Raw genomic sequence first — 24263 nt, 5'->3', positions numbered from 1 at the left:
ATCTTGGGATAGGGGAATCTGTAGAGAGCAAGGTAAAATTAGAGCAGACCCTGTCCAGTGTGTGGTCAGCTCAGTGTGTGGGGGCATCAGCCACCTGGCCCAGACCGAGTATTTCTGTTATTTGAAGGAAGCTGTCCACACCTGTCTCTTTCCTGTCTTCCAGGTGCAGATTAAAATCACCTAATAAGGTGAAGTTGGCATATCTCAGTAGGAAATGGCTCAGAGTGTCTCCCAGTGAGTCGGTGAAAGTGGTGCTGTGACCCGGTGAGCATGTAGATCAGGGCTCCTGAAAAGGATAGAAGCACTGTGAATATGTGAGCCATTATTTTAAACTTGCATTGCACACAGTATAAGATAGGCTGCTACAAAATGCTCAAAATGTTTAAGATGAAAAACGTGTCTCCAAAAATAGGTTTTTAGTAATATCCAGAATGTATATAGGGAAATTATTTTTATAACAGCATACATGGCAATAAACCAGATTCAGATGGGAGACTCCTTATTTTTTAAGCAAACAATTGTGTAATTTTTCTGTCTCCAACCTGAAAGTGCCTCTGCTTCAATAGAAATCAATAGGGGAAATACATTCTACAGATATTTTTTTTTTAATCTCCCACTTTCCTCTTCTAAAGCATTGGCATGTACATACATGCTTACCATCAATAGCACCATAAAAGTGGTAGATTTTTTGTTTTGATTATTTGATTCGTTGAAATCCAAGGTCTCAAGATATTGTGGTTTGCTTGAAGAACTTATAGTTCCCTGAGCACACTCAATACATATTAACTTCAGTTTATAGTTCATGAAAGTTAATTTTTAAGTCACAAGTTTGTGTGTTTACAGATGAGAACCATATCCGATCTTCATCTTCCGTTGTAGATTCTGGTTATAACTTTGATATTGTCCTGCGGAGACTTGTTTAAATAAAAGACGCCGTGTTACCCGGACATAGAGTAGTCCAAATCCATTCCAAACTTTGTTCGAAATAAAAAGGTTTATTTCATTCCGGCATAGAGAGAACAGCCAACACGTGTTTCGTCTATGGTTAATAATCCAAAAGACTTCCTCAGGGCTGTAATAAATAGATATACAGCAAAATTACAAATTCTATCTCTCCTAAATTAGACGAGTTACAGACCTCCACCTAGGAGAGAGAACCTGTGTTTGTGAAAAAGAGTCAAGAAAACCAAGAAAGTAAAAAAGTGAAAAACCAAGGTGTGGCAACAAATGAATTCAAGTCATCCAAGTGACACTCAATTAACACAGAAAAAAGAACAGAAAGGAAAACACCAGAAATAGTCACTGTGAGCTGACAAAATATAAATCCAGAACCATAGAGCCGCCAAATAGTCAAACTAAAAAAACGCCATGTGTCAAGAGCAGCCAAACGATGATTCCAAATAAACCGTGACTCAGGCAACGGTGACACCATACATAAATTGAATGGATTTGGACTACTCTATGTCCGGGTAACACGGCGTCTTTTATTTAAACAAGTCTCTGCAGGACAATATCAAAGTTATAACCAGAATCTACAACGGAAGATGAAGATAGGATATGGTTCTCATCTGTAAACACACAAACTTGTGACTTAAAAATGAACTTTCATGAACTATAAACTGAAGTTAATATGTATTGAGTGTGCTCAGGGAACTATAATTTCTTCAAACTTTTACAATTATTCTTAATTGTAGTAAACAGTGTTGGTTGGTGGCTGTCTTGTTCCCTTGGATGCAACTCTGTGATATTCTTGTTTCCTCTTATTGTTTCAACCATTATATGTGTGCGCGGGATATACCTCACCGCCTATCGTTAAGTTGTATTGTGGTTTGCTTGTCTGTATAAGGTAGAATTCCTTCGGTCCTTTAGAAAGCACGTGCTTCACAGCTTAGATGGTAACTCCCCTGCCTCACCATTCAAAAAGAAGCTTCAAGTGATTCCACCAATTAAAGCCAATACTGGCTTCCAAGCACCCTTTACATTTGCGGATTGACCTGTTGCGCACTTTTACATTTCTTTCAGGCTAGCAGGCACCCTGACAAGAAGGCTTTTTTAGCTGCCTGCTTTTTCAGCTGCCTGCGGCTGCCTTACCACAAAAAGTAGGGGAACTGTTTTTTTTAATTAAAAAAAGTATGGATACGTCGTGTCCCTCACATCCTGCCCACTTTGACCACTGATGACACTCTTTGTTCCACCTATTTGCTGACCCAGAAGGACTGGAATCTTGCACTGGCCACATGTTTTAGGTTGAAATGTAAATAAAGCAAACATATTTTTGGGAGGTAGACGAGCCAAACGCCTGGCTCTGACTAAGCTCGATGTCCTCTTGGACGTTCGAGTCGAAAAACAAACCAAACTTTTATGTGGCTTCTGCCTGCCTGCTCCACTCTAAACTCATGTACTAAGAATTAAAGACAAACATTTGATGTGAAACAGGATTGAAAAAGAGATACTCATTTAGTGGCTGCATTGCGGTATTTGGAAGCAGAAAACACGGAAACGATCCTCTCTTCCATGCTTGATCAAATTTTGTGATCCTAGTCAAATACCTCTTTTTTCTTCATTATTGCATATAAGAGCATCTTGAAATACGTGAGTTCAGGATGTGCACTGCACAAAAACATATGTTGTGTTTGATTTAATAGGCTACAATGCAGCTGCATGTATAATAAGAATGCAGGGTGCACATGACAACTGACTTACGTCGTAGTAAACTAATGACATTGTCATCAGGGAGTGAGGCAGGAATGTTTCTAAATTCACTTTTAAAAGCTATTTCTTTTAATGAAGGCAGCTTAATGCCATAATATAACTCGATTTACTAAGGTGAAATGCTCCCACATGTTAAACGAAATAGACTTTAAAAAAAAAATTCTGAGTCATATTTATACTTGTAGGCTTTTCGCATGATTTACATGCCAAACCTTTTCATGTCTCGACTCATGCATAGGCGCTTACCCTTGTCTCGGCCCTCGCTTAGCTATTCCTGGTAATTTGTTGGCTCACCATCCTCTAAGCTTTTTGTTTCATTGTGTGTGCAGGCTCTGAGATTGCGGAATTTCATAGCAACATCTCTCCGCTTGCATTCCTCAGCTTACCATGCAAAACATGACAAGTAAATAGACACCAGTAACACTTCCATTGTACCTCATTATTTACATTTTTATTGTAATTTTTACATTTATACCACACCTTTCATCAGTAACTAGGTGTTTGGCAATACAAAAAACTGATACAAATCTTGAGAAGCGCATTAACATGGACAAAAGATAGATCATTTTCAAGTTATTTTTCAGAGTTACTTAAAAAGCCACATACCCAAATCCTAGAGGAGCGCGGGTGTCGGTCAACAAGACTTGTGAAATGGGAGGAGCTAGTGTGAGCTGGTGCAAGGCGCGAAGGTGGAATTGTTCTGTGCTCCAGGATCCATGACAGAAAATGTTCAAGTTCATATTGTGGGGATGGCTTTTTGTAGAGGTGTATCATGGTTTTTTACCTTATAAAAGTTTTGTGAAATCCCAAATTTTACCTTTCATGAAGCCTGTAAACTTTCCTAGTTTACCTCTATCTATGCATGTGCAAAGTTTTTCTGCATATTTGGAGATACATTTTGCTCAAAATTAAATCCAAGCAATCTAGAAAATGTATGCAGAGTTTTGTTCAGTAAATTTACCTTTTACAGATCTTTTCCAAGCATAATGACTTTGTACAGCAGAAGAACAGTGTTTTCAGTTAAACACGACTCAATTTAGCCCTTATGCCCTTATATTTGTAATAAGGGCATACGTGTGCCCACTGTTTGAGTAATTTCTTATTTAATAAGTGGCATTCACCGTAATACTGAAATAAGTACAATTCAGTCTGGTTTTTAGATACGCCACCAAATATGCCAAAGCTTTCCACAGAAATTCCTTATCATTCATTCGTATTAATTACACATATCAAGAAAACCATGGTGGATTTACTATTCGATGTTTTAATGAGCCCAGTCCTGCAATTCCCAAGCTTTATCTCAGAGGTGGTTCACCACAAGATTTGAGATCACATCCAGTTGAACTACCTAAAACAAAAACACACAGCAAATCAAATGAGAATGTGGTACCCCACCTCTAATGGCATTAGAATCAGGAAAGAAAAAAAAACCTAAACTGTGCACTTGAACCACCAGCAATCACTGAATGTCCTCCGGTATCTTCCTGGTCTAGACTGGCTCACACCTTCATTACTACTTGTGCAGCGTACTAACCCGGGCGTAGTTCGTGAAGTAGCGCTACGCGTAGCTACGCAAAGTGCACTTCGCACTACGCGAGCTACTCGTAGCACTTCGCGAACTGCGTAGTACCCTGTTCGCGTTGTGCAAGATGCCGTTTTCAATGATTGCACAGTGCGGACAAGCATCCGGCACTATGTACTCATTGAAAACGGCATCTTGCACAGTGCAAGCTGTAGTTTTCTGCCGCTCGAGTAGATTTTTACTCGAGCGGCAGTTTTCTCAACGCGGACTGGTGGTTTCTCATCGCGAGCGGTCGCGAGCATACGCGACCACTCGCAATGAGAAACCTGACCTCCCCGCGTTGAGAATCTCGCCGGGTGGTTTACTTTCCACGCTTGCGATCAGCAACTTGATGTTGCTGATCGCGAACGAGGAAAAAGTCTCGCCGGGATATCATTTTGCTTGCTCGCGGTCGCCAACTTGACATTGAGGACCGCGAGCAAGCAAAAAATGACCGCTGCACTACGCTACATGTGTTTGCACTGTGCTACATGCAATTCGAAGTAGCGCAAACTACGCGAGCGTAGCGTGGTGCTTTGCCCAGGGTTAGTACTAATTTTAAATGCTTGCTATGGAATCGACACCCCGCACGATTACAAGTTTTACCACATGCAGATTCACTCCAGATACCTTCACCTGATTTTCCCTCTAAATTTTCCACTTGCTAAAAAAAGGTGGAAAATGTGAGTGGAAAGAGGGACTGGAATTTGGGAAAAACTGGCTGTGAGCATCTTAGTAATTTTGGGATCCCCAAGATATTTCCATTCCGGACCTCAAACGTGTAATGACTGATACATGGAGTGGTAATACCAGTGAAAATCAGTAGCCCCCCGGACCAGCATTACCATCCCGTTTTCTGGTTCAACTCGTAATAAGGGCCACAGTAGTTAAATAATACATAAGAATTGGATTTTAGAAAATGTAATCCAGTTCTTCTCATTAACAAACATTACAGTAGAAGTGTGAGTAAGGACTGAACTTCTGTCCCAGGCAGAAGATGGCAACTGTTAGTGCAACCAATTCAAACTTCAAAGCCAGAGCAGCTATGCCGCTCAATGTTAAGTGTGAGATGTTGCACCAACCTTAGAGCACACTTTTGCTCTTAGTTGATAATTTGTTATTACAAATGCAGTAGAAAATATGTCAGAATGCAACCCAAAGTGTGGCAAAAAGCAATGACTACCTGTGCATCTCACACCTTAAACAGTACAATTTCAGATATTTGTAAAATGCAATAGAAAAGAGGTATTCTGCTAGAAGAGGAGTATTAAAAAAATGCAGTGACATAAGGACGCGAAAAAAAAATGGCTGACTGTCACAACATCGAGTGTTTGTGGCTGTTACTACGCAGAGAAACCCACAGGCACAACCGTCATGCCTGCACCATGTCGAATCACTCCCATTGCACAGAACTTTTAGGTGACTAAAATGGGTTCTTCTTGTTTTAGTGCTTGATTCCAGATCCCAGAGCCTCCCCAACCTCGTCCCCGCTGGTCATCAAAGACCTGTAACAGAACGTCCTACAAAATTAAAGTTCAGCCTTCTCCGTCTATTGGTGCACGTCAGCGCCAAGGTGATCAGAGGGAAAGCGAAAAGTGATTCAAGAAGTCAGCGTGAATCTTGGAATAATCAGATAAAAGGCTCCTGGGCCAGCCAGCAGCCTGGAGTGCTTGTGGTTCTTCACTTGCAGTATTCTTTCCGGAATTCTAGGCACAAACAAAAACAGGTTAAAGTTGTGGTTGCTGCACAAGAACTGAGGTAGCAGGTAAATTGACAGAGATTGAAGGTGGTCACAGAGAGCTCCAGCCATCATTTAGTCTCTGAGAGATCGTCACGGAGACCCCGTTTTGTAGCCAAGTTGGCTTTGCATTCTGGTACTTGTAATTTTACTTTTCCCTTTAGAAATGTGGGTGCTCAAGTCTGGCAATTACAACTACAGTAACCTAAAAAGCCAGGAAAGACTGTGCATAGCCCACCTGTTGAGGGACATTATCACAGCTAATTTTCTGTATTTTCTGCCTTATGCCGACAACTATGACATTCTTGTAGTGGTCATCTTACATAGAAATACTACTTGACAGGACCACCCAAGCCAATTTGCCTGCTTAAATTCTGCCAGCATAGGGTGGATAAATGTTGAAAAACAAAAAATAGGATGTAACATCATACAACCTCTTTCATTGCTCCATGGAGCTGATATTTATAGTTACATTGAGATTACAGTGAGAGGCTTATAGGAATAATCTGAAAGGCTTTGAAAATATAGGAAAGTCTCAAATACATTGGCAGGATCCAGCATTATTGGTGGGGACTACTTTCCCATCAGCACAAGCTAATCACTCACAATCGGATGTGCTCAAATACATTGGCTGGCTCCGACCACTTTGGTAGGAACTATGGGGCTCATTTATGAGCCCCTGCGTCACTTTTGCGCCACCGGTGCGTCACTTTTTGTGACGCACCAGTGGCGTAAAACATGCGCCATGTTGCGCCATATTTACAAAGTGACGCATCTACCTAGATGCGTCACTTTGTAAACCCCTGCGCTACATTATACCTGCGTCAGGTATAATGTATGCAGGGTGGGCGTTCCCACGTAAGTATGCATCGTAGAAGTGACGCAGTGAAATCTACAAGATTTCACTGCGCCACTTCTAGGGTGCAAATGCGTCAATATCTTGCGCCTGCCTCACAGCAGGCGTAAGACTGACGCAGGCCCTTTCACATGGGGCTTGCCCCATGTGAAAGGACACATTGCTGGAGTTGCGTCACTTTTGTGACACACTCCAGCAATGCGTCACTTTTGCGCCTACAGATACGTCAGAAATACTGACGTATCTGTGACTCCTTGCGACATGATGCGTCATACTGTAAAAATGACGCATCATTGGAGTCGCAGGGAGGGCGCAGGGAAAAGTGACGCATCACTGTTTTCACGCAGTGATGCGTCACTTTTCATAAATGAGGCCCTATGTCTCCCATCAACATAACGTAACCAGACACGTCATCACAATTTGCTGCGATAAACAAAGTCTCTCCTGCTGCACTGCACTCTGTCTCCTTTTGCAGATTAGACGCACAGACAAGACATAAGGGGGCATATGTACAAGCCCCTATCGCCACGGTAAAGTAATCTTTTGTGACATTTCTGTGGTGATAGGGGCTTTGCCCTATTTACAAGGCAGCATAAAGCCACTTAATGTGGCTTAACGCTGCCTTGTAAATAAGGCCCTCTTTCACGCTATGCTTAGCGTGAAAGGGGTGGGCAGTGGGTGTGGTGGAGGACGTTCCACCGCAACACCCATTGATTTTGATGCTGCCCCCTATGAACAAGGGCAGCGTAAATAGGATGCAGCGCCAAAATGAAGACCAGGGAAAACCTGGTTTTAACTTGGCGAACGAGGAGAAATGCTTTATTTCTCCTAGTTTTTTCTTTTTCCACGAGTGCTGCCTTGTGCAGGACACAAGAAAAAAGAAAAATGCCTTGGAGTGTTTATGTGTAGGAAGGTGACCCTTCCTGCACATATATAAGCCTTAAAAAAAATCAAATTTTTTAACTTCCATGTGTGCTGCATTAAGCAGTACACATAGAAGTGACAAAATGGCATTTCAGGATTATGTATGTGCAGGAAGGGACACCTTCCTGCACATAAACAATCCTTCCTGAACACAGACACCCTTGCACTACTGTGCAAGGGTGCCAGCGTTGGCGCTGCACTGCTAAGTGTTGCACCAGCACAAGGGGAAACACAAGGCTGCATCATATCCTTGTAAATATGGTTCAGCCTTGCGTTTCTGAAGTGGCGGAGTGAGGCGTTAAACCATGACGGCTAACGCCTCACTCATCCACTTCCTCGTACATATGCATCAAGGTATTTAACCACCCTATCTGTTTCACAAAGTCACTTTTTAACCATTGAGGCATACTATGGTAAAATATTATGTACTGGAGTACCAGCGGCACGTTTTTTATATTTTCAAAGAGTATGCGTCAGGCATGCACAATGATTAATGTTCATTGGTTAATGCACAAGATGTACATTTTAGGCCTCTATATATGGGATCCTTTTGAATACATTTACCTTTTGGAGAGATCTGCCCTTTTGTAGGTTCTTTCCCCCTTATCTGACATGCAAGAGTTGAGGCATTGATAACCCCACCATGGGGTAAGGAATGTAATAGAAGCCTAGGGCCGACACTCACTGGCGAGGGCTGTGTACAGTGTGCGTTTACAATACACCAAGTTCACGAGTGTGTGTTCAGAGACACTGCATTCAGGTCACAATATAATCAACAAATGTTATGTTATGTTGTGCATCATTTACTCTTGTTGCCTCATCATCTTATCTTTCTCTATTATGTCCTTAAAGGATGGAGCAATTTACCCCACTCTAAGATTGTTCAGTTTTGTATAAATGTCTAATTACACTTATCTGATATTTAGTATCAAATATTTGAGCAAATATTTCAGAGATGGTGTGGTCATGAAGAAAGCCCAATGCACCTATTTAGGGGGATTACTTGGGCAGAAAAGCATGAGTATGGACATCATCTACTATTTTTAAGAAGACTTTCTATTACACATTTTGAGCTTCTTTTCTCTGTAGCCTGCATTCCTCTCATATTCATGTATTGTTTGGGAGGGTGTGCACGTGGCTTCGTTAATCCTCCATCCTCCACCTAGTTTATCGATGACCTTTTCAGAAAACAATACCATCTGATAAATATACTGTGGATATACGATTTCAACTAGAGCTATGCACACGGATCACAATTGATGAATGCTTCAAAAATCCCTAATTCTCTGGTGTATAACATGACATAACACCATCTCGAGGGTTTGGGTATTTAAAAGTCCATCTGCAGCTTCCCTTGTAATACCCACATATTATGAAGTAAAACTGGCATGAGTGGCTTCAGTTGACTCGAAATGGTACACTTTTTGTTTGGCGTGGCCGCAGTAGAATTAAAGCACCACTAAGAGATTATTATTATGTTATTGCATTAGTAGGATAAAAATGTACAATATGTTTTACAGCCTGATTTCCTGTTACTTCATCCATGCAATACTCAGTGGATATATTTGGGAACACGAATCGACACACAGGTGCTACCTGTTGAAGATTTTGTTTGCTCCCTCTGTGATTGGATGATTTTAGGGGGATGGTGAGAGCATTAATTGTATCACACACTCCCTTCTTCCCGAATCATGACTTTACTAGCCAAATGGATGACAAAATGTTCAGCACAGGGTCTTGCCTTTTTATGGTCTCTTCACTGGATGCTGCACATTTTGTATTGATTTTGCTGCTGTGTTTTAAGGTATATTATTATTTCTGTCCTTTAAACATCCATCCTAAAATAGGGCAGTACTGCGTCTAGTATGTAATAAGAATGTCGCCCTGAATGGTTATTAACTGCTACCCCGCCATACCTTATAAGGATGAACATGAGAGGTCAAGCTAGCTATGTCTTGAGGAAGAGTTAAGGTTGACTGAGGTCGGAGTAGCCAGGAGCTAAGGGTAATGTCTCACCATAGGTCCCTCCCACCATCACTCGAGGAAGGTGGAGATGAGATGTGAATAAGAGAGTAAGGGAGAAGGAGGAACACCTTAAACTGGCCGAACGTGGCCAACCTGCAGTTCTATTACCAAAATGTGCTCCCCGTAAAGCAATACCTTGCGATTAGCAGGTATTCTCAATGTACTTTTAGTTCCAAGCGGAATTTCAGTACATACATGTAGTACACTTGCACGCCTGTGTTTAGTAAAAACACATTATTTCATTTATTAAAAACTTTTCACGAATTTTATTTTGTTCTACCATGAATCTCAATATTTATCAAAGTTTTAGCATGGGATTTCTAACAACAGTTCAGGTGTTAAGGTACACCCCTCTCCCCCCCTCCCAATGTTGTTAAATTAACCCTGTCCTCTTCGGCTGTTTGAAAGGTTACTCTCCAAATTTGTTCACAACCTGCTGTTTTACCACCCTCTGTTTAGAGTTGGGGAAACCTCTGAGTACCATCGTTGTGGCCTTTGGTGGCTCTGCTGGCAGTAAGTACTAGCCCGGAGGCCTGTCTGCCACAGGATTGCTGGGTCACAATGATAGTAGTCCTGCCCTATTAAGTTCAAGAGTACTATGACTCATTTTCCCTGCCAGTGGTCACCATCCAGGGAAAGGGAAAATATTAAATAGTCCCGCAAGCAGGGAAAAAGCTACCTGCTGGTTGGGCCATATTCTTTTTGGTTTTCTTCTCTTCTCACTGCATGTTCACTCATTAAAACTTTGGCTGAATACCGCTGCAAAGGTTTTTGGTTCCTGTGGAAAGCAACCACGGCATAAATCTATTTTAAAAGGAAACTGTGTCATAAAAAGTTTTTGCTGAAAATGACTTCGGCAAAAACAATCTTTTGCAGGAATTATTAACCATAATTGAAGATTTGTTTCATGAAATTACCATGTTTGTCTCCTTTGCAATGCTTTATTGGGGAAATTATAATTTTGTCAGGACATGTGCACATTAATACAGAAGCACAGAGTTCAAATCAAGGAGCATATATATAGCTCCCAGAAATATCCCCAAAGCAACTGTTATAAAACCCTTGAATGTAAAAGGTTCCCCTGGATCTTTTCTTCTGACTTTTTGAGGAGGGGGAGAGACAATAATCTCACAAGTTGTTGGCAAACACAGACGTGCTGCTAGCTGTAAGCCACAGGCTATCCATGTCTACTGGACAAGGCCACTTGGACCTAATTCCCTCACACTAAAGGTATGCTATAGAGGTGGTGGTTAGGGGGCACAAAGAAACGGGGCAAAAAGGTGTTGTAGACATTGCCATAAACTATACTGAGTGTTTTTAACTTCTTGGTATTAAGGGAGGTACTCAGCTCTAACTTTTGATTTCGTTTAAAATTAAATACTCTAGTTGATTAGTTCCCAACAAACCTTACATTTATTACTCCAGTAAGATTGCATTTAATAAAAACTTTTTGTCTCAATTGACATACTTTCGTAAATACAAAAACACTTCTTTCAATTAAGATTACTAAATGAAGGTGGTTTTGGTGGTCTGTGCACATACCTAAATATGTGTAGAACTATAGGCAGACCAGTTATGGCACCATACATGCCAATACTGCCAAACTTGCAAGTGGGAGAGTTTGAAAAAAAATCAGGAGAATGTATTCGCCCCATTGGCTTACATAGAGGAAGAGGCAATTTTAGGTGGAGACAGCTAAAATAAAGTAATTTAGCTTAAAAAATCAGGAGTCTCCAGCCTGAACCACATATATTAGTATGTATATGGCACAAACACCAAACAATTCAGAATTTCAAAGCTTTGGTGCCCTGTAGTAGTGAACTGGTGCTTGCAGAGAAATTGTCTATAGTTTGTCTCTTTATAGTTTGTTTGATATCATAATTTACATTAATGAGGATGTTACAACCTACTCAAAGGAAATACTGTTTCTTTCTGTGGAAGTATAGCGATTAAGAACTATAAGATTTTCCCTATTAAACATGTATTTATTTAATAGAGGGGTCAATGTTTGTGATGTAGAATATATGTAAATTTGGTGTTTGCTTGGATTTAACAGGAGTCTTTACTTCACGGTTTAGCCCATGCAGTGCTAGTGCATTCTTGCCAGTACCAGCATGTGGAATAGGCTTTGTGAAGCAACATTTTGTAGAGTAACTTACTAAGGATCATTCATCCATCAGTGCTGCAATCTGATCTCAACCATATCTCACATTTAGAGGAAAGATAATTTTCTTGGAAGCGGTTGCCTCTAGTTGCCTCTTTTACCTGCTCACATGCATTGCCAGAGATGGGTGAACCACTGAAGTCTCAAGCCCGGCTCGGACTCAGCTCAAGGTACTCTTGGACTCTGAAGCCCAAACGAGCTGAGTTTTCATTTGGCTTCTGCCTAGCACCCACGTTCTCACCTCATGCAACAAGAAGTTAATAAACAGCATTAACATTTGAATGAAAACAAAAGAGCAAAAGAGATACTCGCCCGGTGACAAAATTGCATAATAGGATAGCAGAAAACGTGATCAAAACCAGGTTCATCACTTGAACAAATTGTTTGATCCTAGTCTTATAATTTATGTCACTGTACCTCCTTTTCTTTCAAATTTCACATGGAGGAGCACCAAAAAATATGTGAATGAGGACATGTGCTGTACAAAAAACTCTCTTGTCTATAATTTAGTAGACTTTGTGTGTGATTTAGGGTTTGACAGGCAGAGGTAAGTCTGGTGGCTTAGCAGAGTACTTTACTACCACTATAGCAAGGGTCCTCCACCCTACACATTTAGAGTTGTCCCCCAGCCCTGTGGACAAGTCTAAACATTGGCAGGAACCACTGTGTTTGCCATGCAAAGCGGTTACTATAAAGTTTGATGGATGGTACTGTCACATGATGGTACCATCCATTAAACTTTTAACATATTTTTGATTTTTCAAAAATAAAAATCCCAACGGGTAGTTTTTTTTTTTTGAAAAAATCTCAAAGCAGGGTTTTGTTTTGGAAAAACAAAAACAAATGACCCCCACACGTGGGAGTTTTCTGCCCTGGTGTGAGGGTCATTCAAACGTGTTCACTGTTTCCTATCACTACGTTTTTCATGGCGGTAAGGGAGAGTGAAAACTGGTCATACGATCACACCCTCTAATCAGACGGCAACCGAATGGCCAAGCCTCTGTCCGCCCTTACTCCGTGAGGCCATCCAGGAGTATGTCAGTAATGGAGACAGAGTAGTTCTCCGTCACTGCCATACTTAAGGTCCACCCATCTGTAAATCAGGAGACCGACCTTCAGTTTGGTGGAGATGGTACTCCGTTTCGATGGGAGTGCTTTCTCCACTGAACTCAAAATCAGCTCCGTAATCTTGTTTCATGCATAATAAGAATGCAGGCCAAATACAGGGTGTAAATGACAGCTTACTTGCCTCTTAGTTCACATATAAAATTAGTGAGGTTTGGAGGCCTGAATGTTTCTAAGTTAATGTTTAAAAATCTTTCACTTTAAAAAAAAATGCCTCAACGCAGTGATATCTGACGCATTAGGGTGAAATGCTTCCAATTGCTTTTTGGAGTTTTGAAGAGACGTTCATTGTTTAACACAATGTTGCATGATTTACATCAGTGCTTAATTTGGCCATGTTTTGCCAGTACTTGGCACTGTCACGTATTTTTTAACACTTTCACATAATTATCACAATTCACCACATGGAGGTGCTGTCTGCCTTCTTTCAACAAAGCACATCAGCAGGGTGTTTAACGTGTTTAACAATGTAAGTATACTTTAAAAATAATAATACCAGACCACCCAGGCCCTTGTGACATCCATAGGAGTATGATGGTTTATGGGTAGCATTGGTACAGGCATTTGGCACTGCTGGCAGGAGCAGCGAGTGATGAAGCTGCGGTGGCCTGTTGAGAATTATGTTGGGCCCTGGCACTTATGTTTACACAAGTTAAACACTGATTTACATGGCAAGCATTTTCATGAATAAGCTAGTGCAAGTCTCTAATAGCCAGGACAGACCCTGTGCTCGGCTCTGCCTCAGCTCACCCTATTTTATTTGTTGGCTCTCACACATCCAACCCAACCCTTGTCAACTCTTCATGTCCAAGCTATTCACTTCCTTTCAGTAACAGTATTCATTAAAGGGCAAGGAAAGAACTGGACACCAGTTTACGGAGCATCATCAAAGAATCTTTATAAGAGGAAACGACACACATGCTGCACCTTCTCGAATAAAAGTCTGCCCTAGGTTCGGTAGGGTCGTATCCTCTGCTGAACTCTAGGATGTGGCTTCCATCCCTTTTTATGCCGCTCAAGCCTCCTAAGTGGAATGGTTTGTTTGAGCTGCGCCAAATCACATTGCAGTAATATTTTGTCACAATTTGGAAATGTTTAAATTTTATATATATATATATATATATATATATATATATATATATATATATATATATATATATATATATATATATATATATATATATATATATAATCTACTGGCGGTCGCCAGTAGATAGTTATAGTTATAGTTATAGTTAGGACCGAGTTCCCATAGGAAATCTGAAAATTCTATTTTGAATAACTTTGGCGCCGGTTGACTTATCTTCGTGAAATTTTCAAAACTAATGGGGCGCTCCGCTCAGCTCCTACCCTGAAAGTCTCGGGGTGATTCGTCAAGCGGGGGCTGAGAAAAAAGGGGGGTCCCAAAACGCGTTTTCCTCATGCATTTTCCCATAGGACCTTTAGTCGAAGGTACAGCCCGAACGGCTGAACAGAATTACTTGAAATTTGGCAAAAGAGGTAGTCCTGAGGTCAGGCATGTGCCTTTTGCATATATCGTGTCAATCTGTTCAGTAGTTCCTGAGAAAATTGCAGTTAAAAGTACATAAATATCTATATGGGTAGTTATAGTTAGGACCTAGTTTCCATAGGAAAAGCGTTTTTTGTTTTCCCAATTACTTTGGCGCCGGATGACGAACCATCTCGAAATTTTCAAAACTAGTTGGGCGCTCCGTTCAGCTCCTGTCTTGAAAGTTTTGGGATGATTCGGCAAGCGGGGGCCGAGAAAAAAGGGGGGTCCCAAAACATGTTTGTTCAGTAAGCGCCCTTTGTTAGGTCTCGCCAGTCCCAGCGCATGCGCTGGTCTGGCAAGACTTTTTGTGAGGGCTCAAAAAATGCTACCATGGCCAGCCTATAGCTACAGTGCATAGGAGCAGAGGCTGGCAAACCTCGTCATGCTCATTAAGCACCTGCGATCACTTTCACTTTCGCCTGCGATCACTTTCGCAGCACCCTTTTGATGTTCTCGTTCAAAGAACATCAAACATCAAAGAACATGTTGTGTTAATGCTTTGCTGCACCCGTTTGACTTACAATGTGCTTTCTCTTTCCACAAACTCGATGTTTGTGTTCCTTTATTTTGAGATGCTTTTAGTATTACTGTTTTGTGACTTAAAGAACATTAAGGAAATGTTACTGTGAAACTGGACAACGTTCACAGTGTTTATTTCTGATCGCAGCGGCTGCTTCATGTCTGTTGCACCATTCAGGGAGTCCTTTCATTGGCACTTTCATGAGGACATGATGAGGAAGCTGGAATCTGTTGTCACATTCTCATTAAAAGCACAGCATGTTGGCGACTGGTTAATCGATTAGACTTATGTAGCGCTTTAGATCTCAAAGCGCTATGGTGGGTGCAGCAGTTGCAACTGATGAAATATGGGGTGCAACTCACAAGATGGTGGAGGGTTTGAGTCCACATTGGCTGCAATCGAACTCTTAAGATGATGGGCTGTGTGTATCCATTATCAGCACTCAGTCTTCGCTAAGTGATCTTGTTTGTTTTGTTGTTGTGTTGAGGCTTTGCTGCGCCCGTTTGCCTTACAACGTGCTTTCTCTTTCCACAAACTCGATGTTTGTGATCCTTTATTTTGAGATGCTTTTAGTATTACTTTCACACACAACCCCAACCACACACACAACCACAACCACACTCACAACCACACACACAAAAACATAACCACACACACACAACCACAACCACACACACACAACCACACACACAACCACACATACAACCACACACACACACAACCACACACACACAACCACACACATACAAACAACCCCCCCCACACACACAACCACACCCACAACCACACACACACAACAACCACACACACAACCACACACACAACCACACACAACCCCACACACAACCACACACAACCACACACACACACAACCACAACCACACACACAACCACACAACCACACACACAACCACAACCACACACACAACCACATGTACAACCACACAACCACAACCACACACACAACCACACACACATAACCACACACACACAACCACACACAACCACACACACAGCCACACACACACACACACACACACACACACACACACACACAACCACACACACAACCACACACACACAACCACACACAACCACAAACACAAACACAAACACACACACAATCACACACACACAACCACACACACAACCACACACACAACCACACACACACACAACCACACACACAACCACACACACACACAACCACAACCACACACACAACCACACATATGACCACACATACAACAACACACACTCAACCACACATACAACCACACACACAACCACACACACAACCACACACACACACCCACACAACCACACAACCAACCACACAACCACACACACACAACCACACACACACAACCACACACAACCACACACACAACCACACACACACAACCACACACACACAACCACACACCCAACCACACCCAACCACACACCCAACCACACACCCACAACCACACCCACACCCGCACCCACACCCGCACCCACACCCACAACCACACACACAACCACACACACACACAACCACACACAACCACACACAGACACACAACCACACACACAAACACACACACACACAACCACACACACACAACCGCACACACACAACCACACACACACACACAACCACACACAACCAAACACACAACCACACCAAGCATTGGCATAGCCAATAGATCTCACCTATGGGACCTTATAAGTGTTTAGCCATGCAACAGTTGATGTGGTTGCACCAAGGATATTGTGCTGCATAACTAAATACTTAGAAGGTCCCAAAAGCGAGACCTATTGGCTATGCCAATGCTTGTTTTAAATGGTGTAAATCCGTTCAGTAGTTGCTGAGAAAATCAAAAAATAAAAGTTTCGATATATAGAGGCGCGGCACAAGAAGCCAGGGAATCAAACGCGTAAAACAAGAAAAGGGGGCAGGGTAGAAATACCCTGACCCCCCTAGGCCTGCTCCAGTGGCAAGAAACGGATTAAAAAAAAAAAAATTGCCGAGAAGCAGACGATCCGTGGATCCGGCGACGAAAATAAAAAAAACATAGCGCGGATTTCCGTGCTTCGTTATTAATTAACCCCGGGTGGGCCAAGTCCCGGGGGCATGTAAAAAAATGTGTGGGGGGCCTAATCCCCCCACACTGCCCCGGGGACCTCCACCCCTGGGGCTTTGCACAAATGTTTGCGGGGGGCCCACGGCCCCCCCGCAGCCCTGGGGACCGCCACCCCCCAGGGTTTTGTTTTTTTATGTGTGGGGGGCCTCCAAGTCCCAGGGACCGCCACCCCCTGGAGCTTTCATTAATAAATTTGTGGGGGGATACACATCCCCCCGCTGCCCCGGGGACTGCCACCCCCCGGGGCTCTTACTTTTTTAATAATACCTATGATGAAGTCCCCGGGGCTAGAAGTGGCCCAGGAGGGGGGCCACACGGTCCCCCTCCCCCCAAAAGAAGAAAACGAGACAGAGCCCTGGGGGATGGGGTCCCCGGGGCTAAAAGGAGCCTCAGGATGGGGGCCACGCAGCCCCCCTCCTTGTTAAATATAATTTAAAAAATGTAAAGTGGGTATGTCCCGGGGGACGGGGTCCCCAGGGCCAAAAATGGCCTTGGGAGGGGCGCCCACGCGGCCCCCTTCCCGATTTAAAAATCAAAAAAACAAAATTAGGGGTCAGGCCCTGGGGGATGGAGTCCCCTGGGCCCAAAAAACCAGGAAAGGAAGGGAGGCCATACAGCCCCCCTTCTATAAAAGAAAAAGAAAAATAAGGAGGCCCCCCCTCCCACCAACACTATGCAAACGCACCCTGTGGTGCGTTTTAAGCTGAGGAATTAATTCCCCTACAATCCTGAGGGTGCCTGGGGGCTAACTAGCCAACCAGGTATCTCCAGTTAGCGCCACAGGGCTGCAGTGCAGACAGGTGGTCTGAGGACACGCCCCTTTTTACACCTCTCTGCAACGCAGCTCTGTGGCGCATAATGGAGGTACCTGGTGGGCTAGTGGGTCCCCAGGGACCCTTAGTATTCAAGGGGAATTAATCCCCCAACTTAAAACGCGCCATGGGGTGAGTTTGCACAGTGGTGAAGGGAGGGGGCAGAGCCTGAGGTGACATGTGTGCAAACACGCCCTGTGGCACGTTTTAAGTTGGGGAATTAATTCCTCTTCAATCCTGAGGGTCCCTGGGGGCCAACTAGCTCACCAGGTACCTCCAGTAAGCGCCACAGAGCTGCGTTGCAGAGAGGAGGCCCAGGCCATGCCCCTTTTTACACCTCTCTGCAATGGAGCTCTGTGACGCTTATTGGACGTACCTGGTTGGCTAGTTGGACCCCAGGGACCCTGAAGATTCACGGGGTCTTAATCCCCCAACTTAAAACGCGCCACGGGGCGCGTTTGCACAGTGGTGAAGGAAGGGGCAAGGCCTGAAGTGACATGTGTGCAAACACGCCCTGTGGCGTGTTTTAAGTTGGGGAATTAATTCCCCTTCAATCCTGAAGGCCCCTGGGAGGCAACTAGCCCACCAGGTACCTCCAGTAAGCGCCAGAGGCCTGCGTTGCAGAGAGGTGGTCCAGGCCACGTCCCTTTTTGCACCTCTCTGCAACGCAGCTTTGTGGCGCTTACTGGAGGTACCTGGTGGGCTAGTTGGACCCCAGGGACCCTCAAGATTCAAGGGGACTTAAACCCTCAACTTAAAACGTGCTATGGGGCTTGTTTCCACAGTGGTGAAGGGAGAGGGGGACCTGAGGTGATGTGTGCAAACAAGCCCTGTGGCATGTTTTAAGTTGGGGAATTCATTCCCCTTCAATCCTGAGGGCCCCTGGGGGCCAACTAGCCCACCAGGTACCTCCAGTAAGTGCCAGAGGCCTGCATTGCAGAGAGGTGGTCCAGACCACGCCCCTTTTTACACCTCTCTGCAATGCAGCTCTGTGGCGCTTATGGAGGTACCTGGTTGGCTAGTTGGACCCCAGGGACTGTCAGGATTCAAGGGGACTTAATCTCCCAACTTAAAACGGCCACAGGGCGTGTTTGAACACGTCACCTCAGTCCCCCCTCCCTTCACCACTGTGCAAACGCGCCCCGTAGCGCGTTTTAAGAGGTAGTTTTAATCCCCCTGCCCTATTATGTACTAGGGCCTTACAGAGGAGGTCATGCTAATCACAGGGGCATCCCAAAGCATAGTGTTCCCTAGTGTATGTAGGTGTTTTCACTGTATTCTAAGTGTCTTTTAGCATACCAATGGCTCTAGGCCTGGTTAGTCAGAGTCAGTTACTACCAGTACACATCTGAAAAAGTTGTGGGCACAGGATGATTTTGTAACAAGGCCTCTTTCTGCTCTGCTGTTGGTTCTTTCTGCACATGTCTTGCTTCTTACTGCACTTTTCTTCGTCTTTGTGGACGTCTGTTGCTTCTTTCTGCATTTCTTTTGCTTTTTTTCTGTGCGTTTTTTTCTTCTTTCTTCACATGTCCTACTTCTGTAGGCATAGTTAAAAACTAGCATTTGAAAAACCTTTGAAATTCACTGAAAAAAACATAGGTTTCAGGCACATTATAGTTAGAAATTAGCATTTAAATCACCTTAGAAATTCACTGAAAAAAACATAGGTTTTAGGGAAAGTTATAGTTAGTTGGACATTGCACTCGTACAACACCTGTGAAATTCCCCCGTTATACTTAGTTCAGCTAACTATAACTCGCACCCCCGCAATGACATCATCCATGTGATAATTTCATGCATCTTCTCACACCTTAATATATCTTTAGATACACCCACTCTAAATTACAGACTGCCATTCTCAAAACCTTAGACACTCCAACACCAATAAGAGCCACTCACTGATTCTTAGGTCTACACATACATCCACTCACTCACCTGTTTAGTCACTCATACTTATGGTCACTCAGTACAGGACAATCATATGCACTCATACACCTATATAGACATTCACACACCACCACTCATCCATAGAGGTACTCACACACCTAGCCAGTCATGCAAATAATTAATCACACTCCCATTTCCTCACCTATACAGCTATACACACACCAGCTCACTTACTCATACAAATACTAGCACATTCTTACGTTCTTATACAATCACTGATACAAGCAAACACTCGTCCATGCAGCCACTCTCACAATAACACACGCTCACTTATAGCCATTTATATACTCTAACACACATATATACTGCCTTTCATATATGTAGTTACTCACACATGTACCAATGAGATATACATTCACTCACTAACACACCCACACACACTCACCCACCCATACAGTCCATCACAGATGCACACTTCCAACTATGCACCCAGTGAATCACCCACTCACACATCTATGCAGAGTCACACACACCCCACCCACACAAACACTGAGGCACCTATACAGATACTCAGACAAGCAATCAATAACTCATATAGACCCTTATGTAGTTATTCACAAACCCATGCAGTCGCTTACACACCAACAGACAGACGGATACAGAGATTCACACAGTTTAGTCACTAACCCATGCATTCCGTAAGATATGTATAAGCACTCACTTATAGAGTCAGTCACGCACCTAGTAAAACATCCATTCAGACACTTATACACCCACTCATTCTTCAATATGCCTTTCCCTATATATTATAACAAATTTAAACTTTACAGAAACACACAGTCACTGGATGATGTCATCAGTGATGTCATTTGAGATGTCATCAGTGATGTCACTGACCATGTCATTAGTGATGTAATATGTGACGTCATCAGCAGTGCATTGCGGGGGCGCGAGTTATAGTTAGCTGAACTAACTATAATGGGGGAATATCACGGGTTTTGTACAAGTGCAATGTCCAACTAACTATAACTTTCCCTAAAACCTATGGTTTTTTCAGTGAATTTCTATGGTTTTTTAAATGCTAATTTCTAACTATAACGTGCCTGAAACCTATGGTTTTTTCAGTGAATGTATATATATTCTAATTTCAATTAATCTGAGATATTACATTGAAGGAGCTTTGGATGGCAGACTTTGCCCAGATTTTGAAGACCACTGCCCTAGGCCACTGCCTACAACTGCCTATGGGGACAAGTTGGCTTTAAGACCATTTCTCTCAACTCTGTGCCTCACAAGAGGAGAATCACACTTTTATCCCGCTACCCCCACTCACATAGCTCTAGAAGAGGGAGAGATGCCATATACATATAAGAAGAACTTTCCTAAGAGAACATACTTTCCATCTGCTGCCCACCCACCTCCATTTTCTAATACTCACTAGAAGTCAAGGTGGTGAGAATAAATTCAGAACAATTCAGTGCTGGAGTCAGATATCCGTGGCTGGCTTTAAAGCACTACCTCTCCCCCCTCGACCACAAACCAAGCATCACATGTTCCCATCCTCTGGGGTGAATTATGCTGACATGCCAGTGTGCCCCTAAAAATAGCAGAGCTGGCGAGAGCTGCCACTTAGTGGGGAGAGAAAGTGCTGCGTCAGCAGTTCCCTTACCTTTGTTTAAGTCGACGCTCTTTGCTGGCGGCAGCTTATCCAGCTCGGCCTTCTCCTTCAGAATGTTGTTCTTGTAATCTGTACAAGGAAAGCGAGTTTATATGGTCAGCTTTGTCGTCACATCGAAAAGAAACATAGAAGGAGGACTGCAAACCGAAAGGTGACGCCATCATTACTGTCACTGACATGGGCAGTATAATCACAGCACAGACATTGACTAAACATTTAGGCAGTAAATCAATTAATATTATTTTTAAGGAGTTAGCCACTGAAAAAAGGCTGCCAGTCTCAATGTGACACACAGCGGTCATGTTACGAAGGATTATGCTATTAACTAATCGGGAAGAAACATGAACCACGTTACGATCTGTGCTAATGGTTTGGGCAGGACCCTTAGCCTTAATCTGATGCCCTCAGGCCCTCCCCATAACCATTTATACAAATGATTCGAACCATTTGTCAACAAATTGGGACAAACATGGAAATAATACTCCTAGCCATACCAGACCTCCTATAAAGTTAATACTAATGCCTTGATCAATAACATATTGTATCGAGAGGAAATGTGGAAACAGGACTCGTCGGTGAATTGTGCCTTCATTACTATTAATAACCCATACACCAGTCCCCCAACTTTACTATTAATACTACATTTGGCCAGTTGGAAGTATCCAAAAAGGTACCCTGGCCATAATGTTACTACCAGTACAATATTTTGGGTTAATAATAATGGTTTGGGCAATAGATCGTCATATCAGGAATAAAGGTGCAGGTAGGACTCGTATCTGTAATCTTATCCCAAACATTATAATTAATAATGGTATGGACAGCAAATGATCAAATTAGGAGTAAAAGGGAAAGCTGGACTCGGGTGTAATTATGAGGTACAATCCCCCCCCCCCCCTAACCCCTCCCGCCCTCCCCCTCGGATAACAAGAATTGCATAGTTACAACAGATCTGGTGTGTTTCACACAGGGACACCAGGCAGAAAAATGTCTGGGACTAAACTCTGTGGGGAATGAAGACCATAGTTGTAATATGACTTAGACATTTTTTATTTATTTATTTATAATTTGGTTCTATGTACAATTACATTTGGAACAGTCCTGGTACCTTGGCAGGAGCCGAGAGTGTCTACAACGGAAGCTGAGAAATGGGAAAACTCGAGTGCACCAAAGGATTAGAAGGGTGCATCACATCAGAGCTGGTCCAATTTATTTGAACAATAAATGTTAAGTTTTATGTTTCAAGTCGTTCTCTTCGTTCTCAGGAATATTTCCTCCTTTGTACTCCCAGAGTTAAACGAGTTTGCTCGGATGGGAGGGGCTTTTCTCTAGCTGCCGCTAAATTGTGGACCTCTGTGCCTCGCTCTCTGCCTAGGACGTCAGTCCTGATCAAGTTTAGAAAAGCCTTAAAGACCTGGTCTACGCCCACTGACTGGGCTTTACTTGTTTTTCTTTTTGATTGCTCCTTCTGCTTGGGAGTAGGATCTTTGTACTCTGTTCTCTAGCGGCAGGACACCTTTCCGCTATTTGCGCACTCCAGAACACCACATAACATCAGTGTTTACCCACGTAATCAGACCAGTATACCCTCTTAGACTCATTTCATAGCAGCCTACACACAAAATCAGAGAGGGGGAATTTACAGTGGTTTTCATATTGTTGCCTGACAGGTGTCCAGCATGTTTCAGAGGCGAGGCCTCAGAAAAACAATTACATTTGTCGCATGCAAAACATGAACATCTTGTTCATCCTTTGAAAACATCATTAACACCTTAGGCATCCAACAGACAAACAAACATGGCAACTTTAAGTTAAGCCACATCAATGTTTGGAGCATCATTAAATGCTATGATCTCCTACCTGGAGATGTAATGGGAAAAGCTGTCTTTAGCATAGAACTCATTTTGACCATGATGCTGCTATAGTATAACATTTAACTATACCTAGGAGATAGGTACTGTGGTCTTGTAAACCAATGAGTGGATTGCAATCACCAGAAATCTTTGTATTTTTTGGAGTCTAGAACCTGCCCTACAGGAAGTGTGTGCTCTATCTGGACACAGCCCTTACAATCGGATCTTTAATTGTTGCAGTCTCTTCAACCTATTTCACCAGTTTGAGCTTTTGCAGAAAATGTTAATTTGCCTCACTCATACTTTTCAATGACCACTAAATAGATAGGTCCATGCTTATACTACAAGATGTTCCTCTATTTGACCATATCTAAGCATCTCTTGTCACATCTGCAAATTGTCTCCACTAATTAGTAATTCAGGTCACTTTAGTGAGAATTTTGCCCCCTTCTCTTCAGTCCTAGAAAGAAGGCTACACTAATTGTAATTGTACTTTACTAGTGTGAACTACTCATCTGGCGAGGGATGCAGTGCCAAGTTTACATAAACAACTGCGGGTTTTCCAGGCCTTATCCTACTTAGCTACAGATATGAAGCACTTATTGAGTCGAACACTGGAGAAGATTGACATACCAAGCCGGATCTCCTCACTTTTGCATGGGGTCAGCTCCGATTCATCAGCAGCAGACATGTTAAGATGGAATTCTCTTCTGAAAGGACAGAAAAACAGATT

The 24263-nt window shown here is 42.9% G+C and overlaps 1 protein-coding gene across 1 annotated transcript in view; it reads right to left on the bottom strand.

Annotated features, from left to right (window-relative positions):
* Positions 1 to 3141: 3141 nt before the first annotated feature.
* The window catches only part of MXRA8 (matrix remodeling associated 8), a 127291-nt gene continuing 106169 nt past the window's right edge, over positions 3142 to 24263 (bottom strand). Inside the window, exons 7-9 of the mRNA XM_085609589.1 lie at positions 24164 to 24240; positions 21672 to 21749; positions 3142 to 5979 (exon numbers count right to left, since the gene is read on the bottom strand). Coding sequence (XP_085465715.1) covers positions 5954 to 5979; positions 21672 to 21749; positions 24164 to 24240 — 181 coding nt within the window. The 3' untranslated portion in view covers positions 3142 to 5953. The remainder of the gene's footprint in view (positions 5980 to 21671; positions 21750 to 24163; positions 24241 to 24263) is intronic.

The sequence above is a fragment of the Triturus cristatus genome, chromosome 1_2 (genome assembly GCF_964204655.1).
Source record: "Triturus cristatus chromosome 1_2, aTriCri1.1, whole genome shotgun sequence".
Taxonomy (NCBI): domain Eukaryota; kingdom Metazoa; phylum Chordata; class Amphibia; order Caudata; family Salamandridae; genus Triturus; species Triturus cristatus.
Note: the sequence above shows the minus strand (reverse complement) of the source record. Positions and strands in the feature narration are given on the sequence as shown.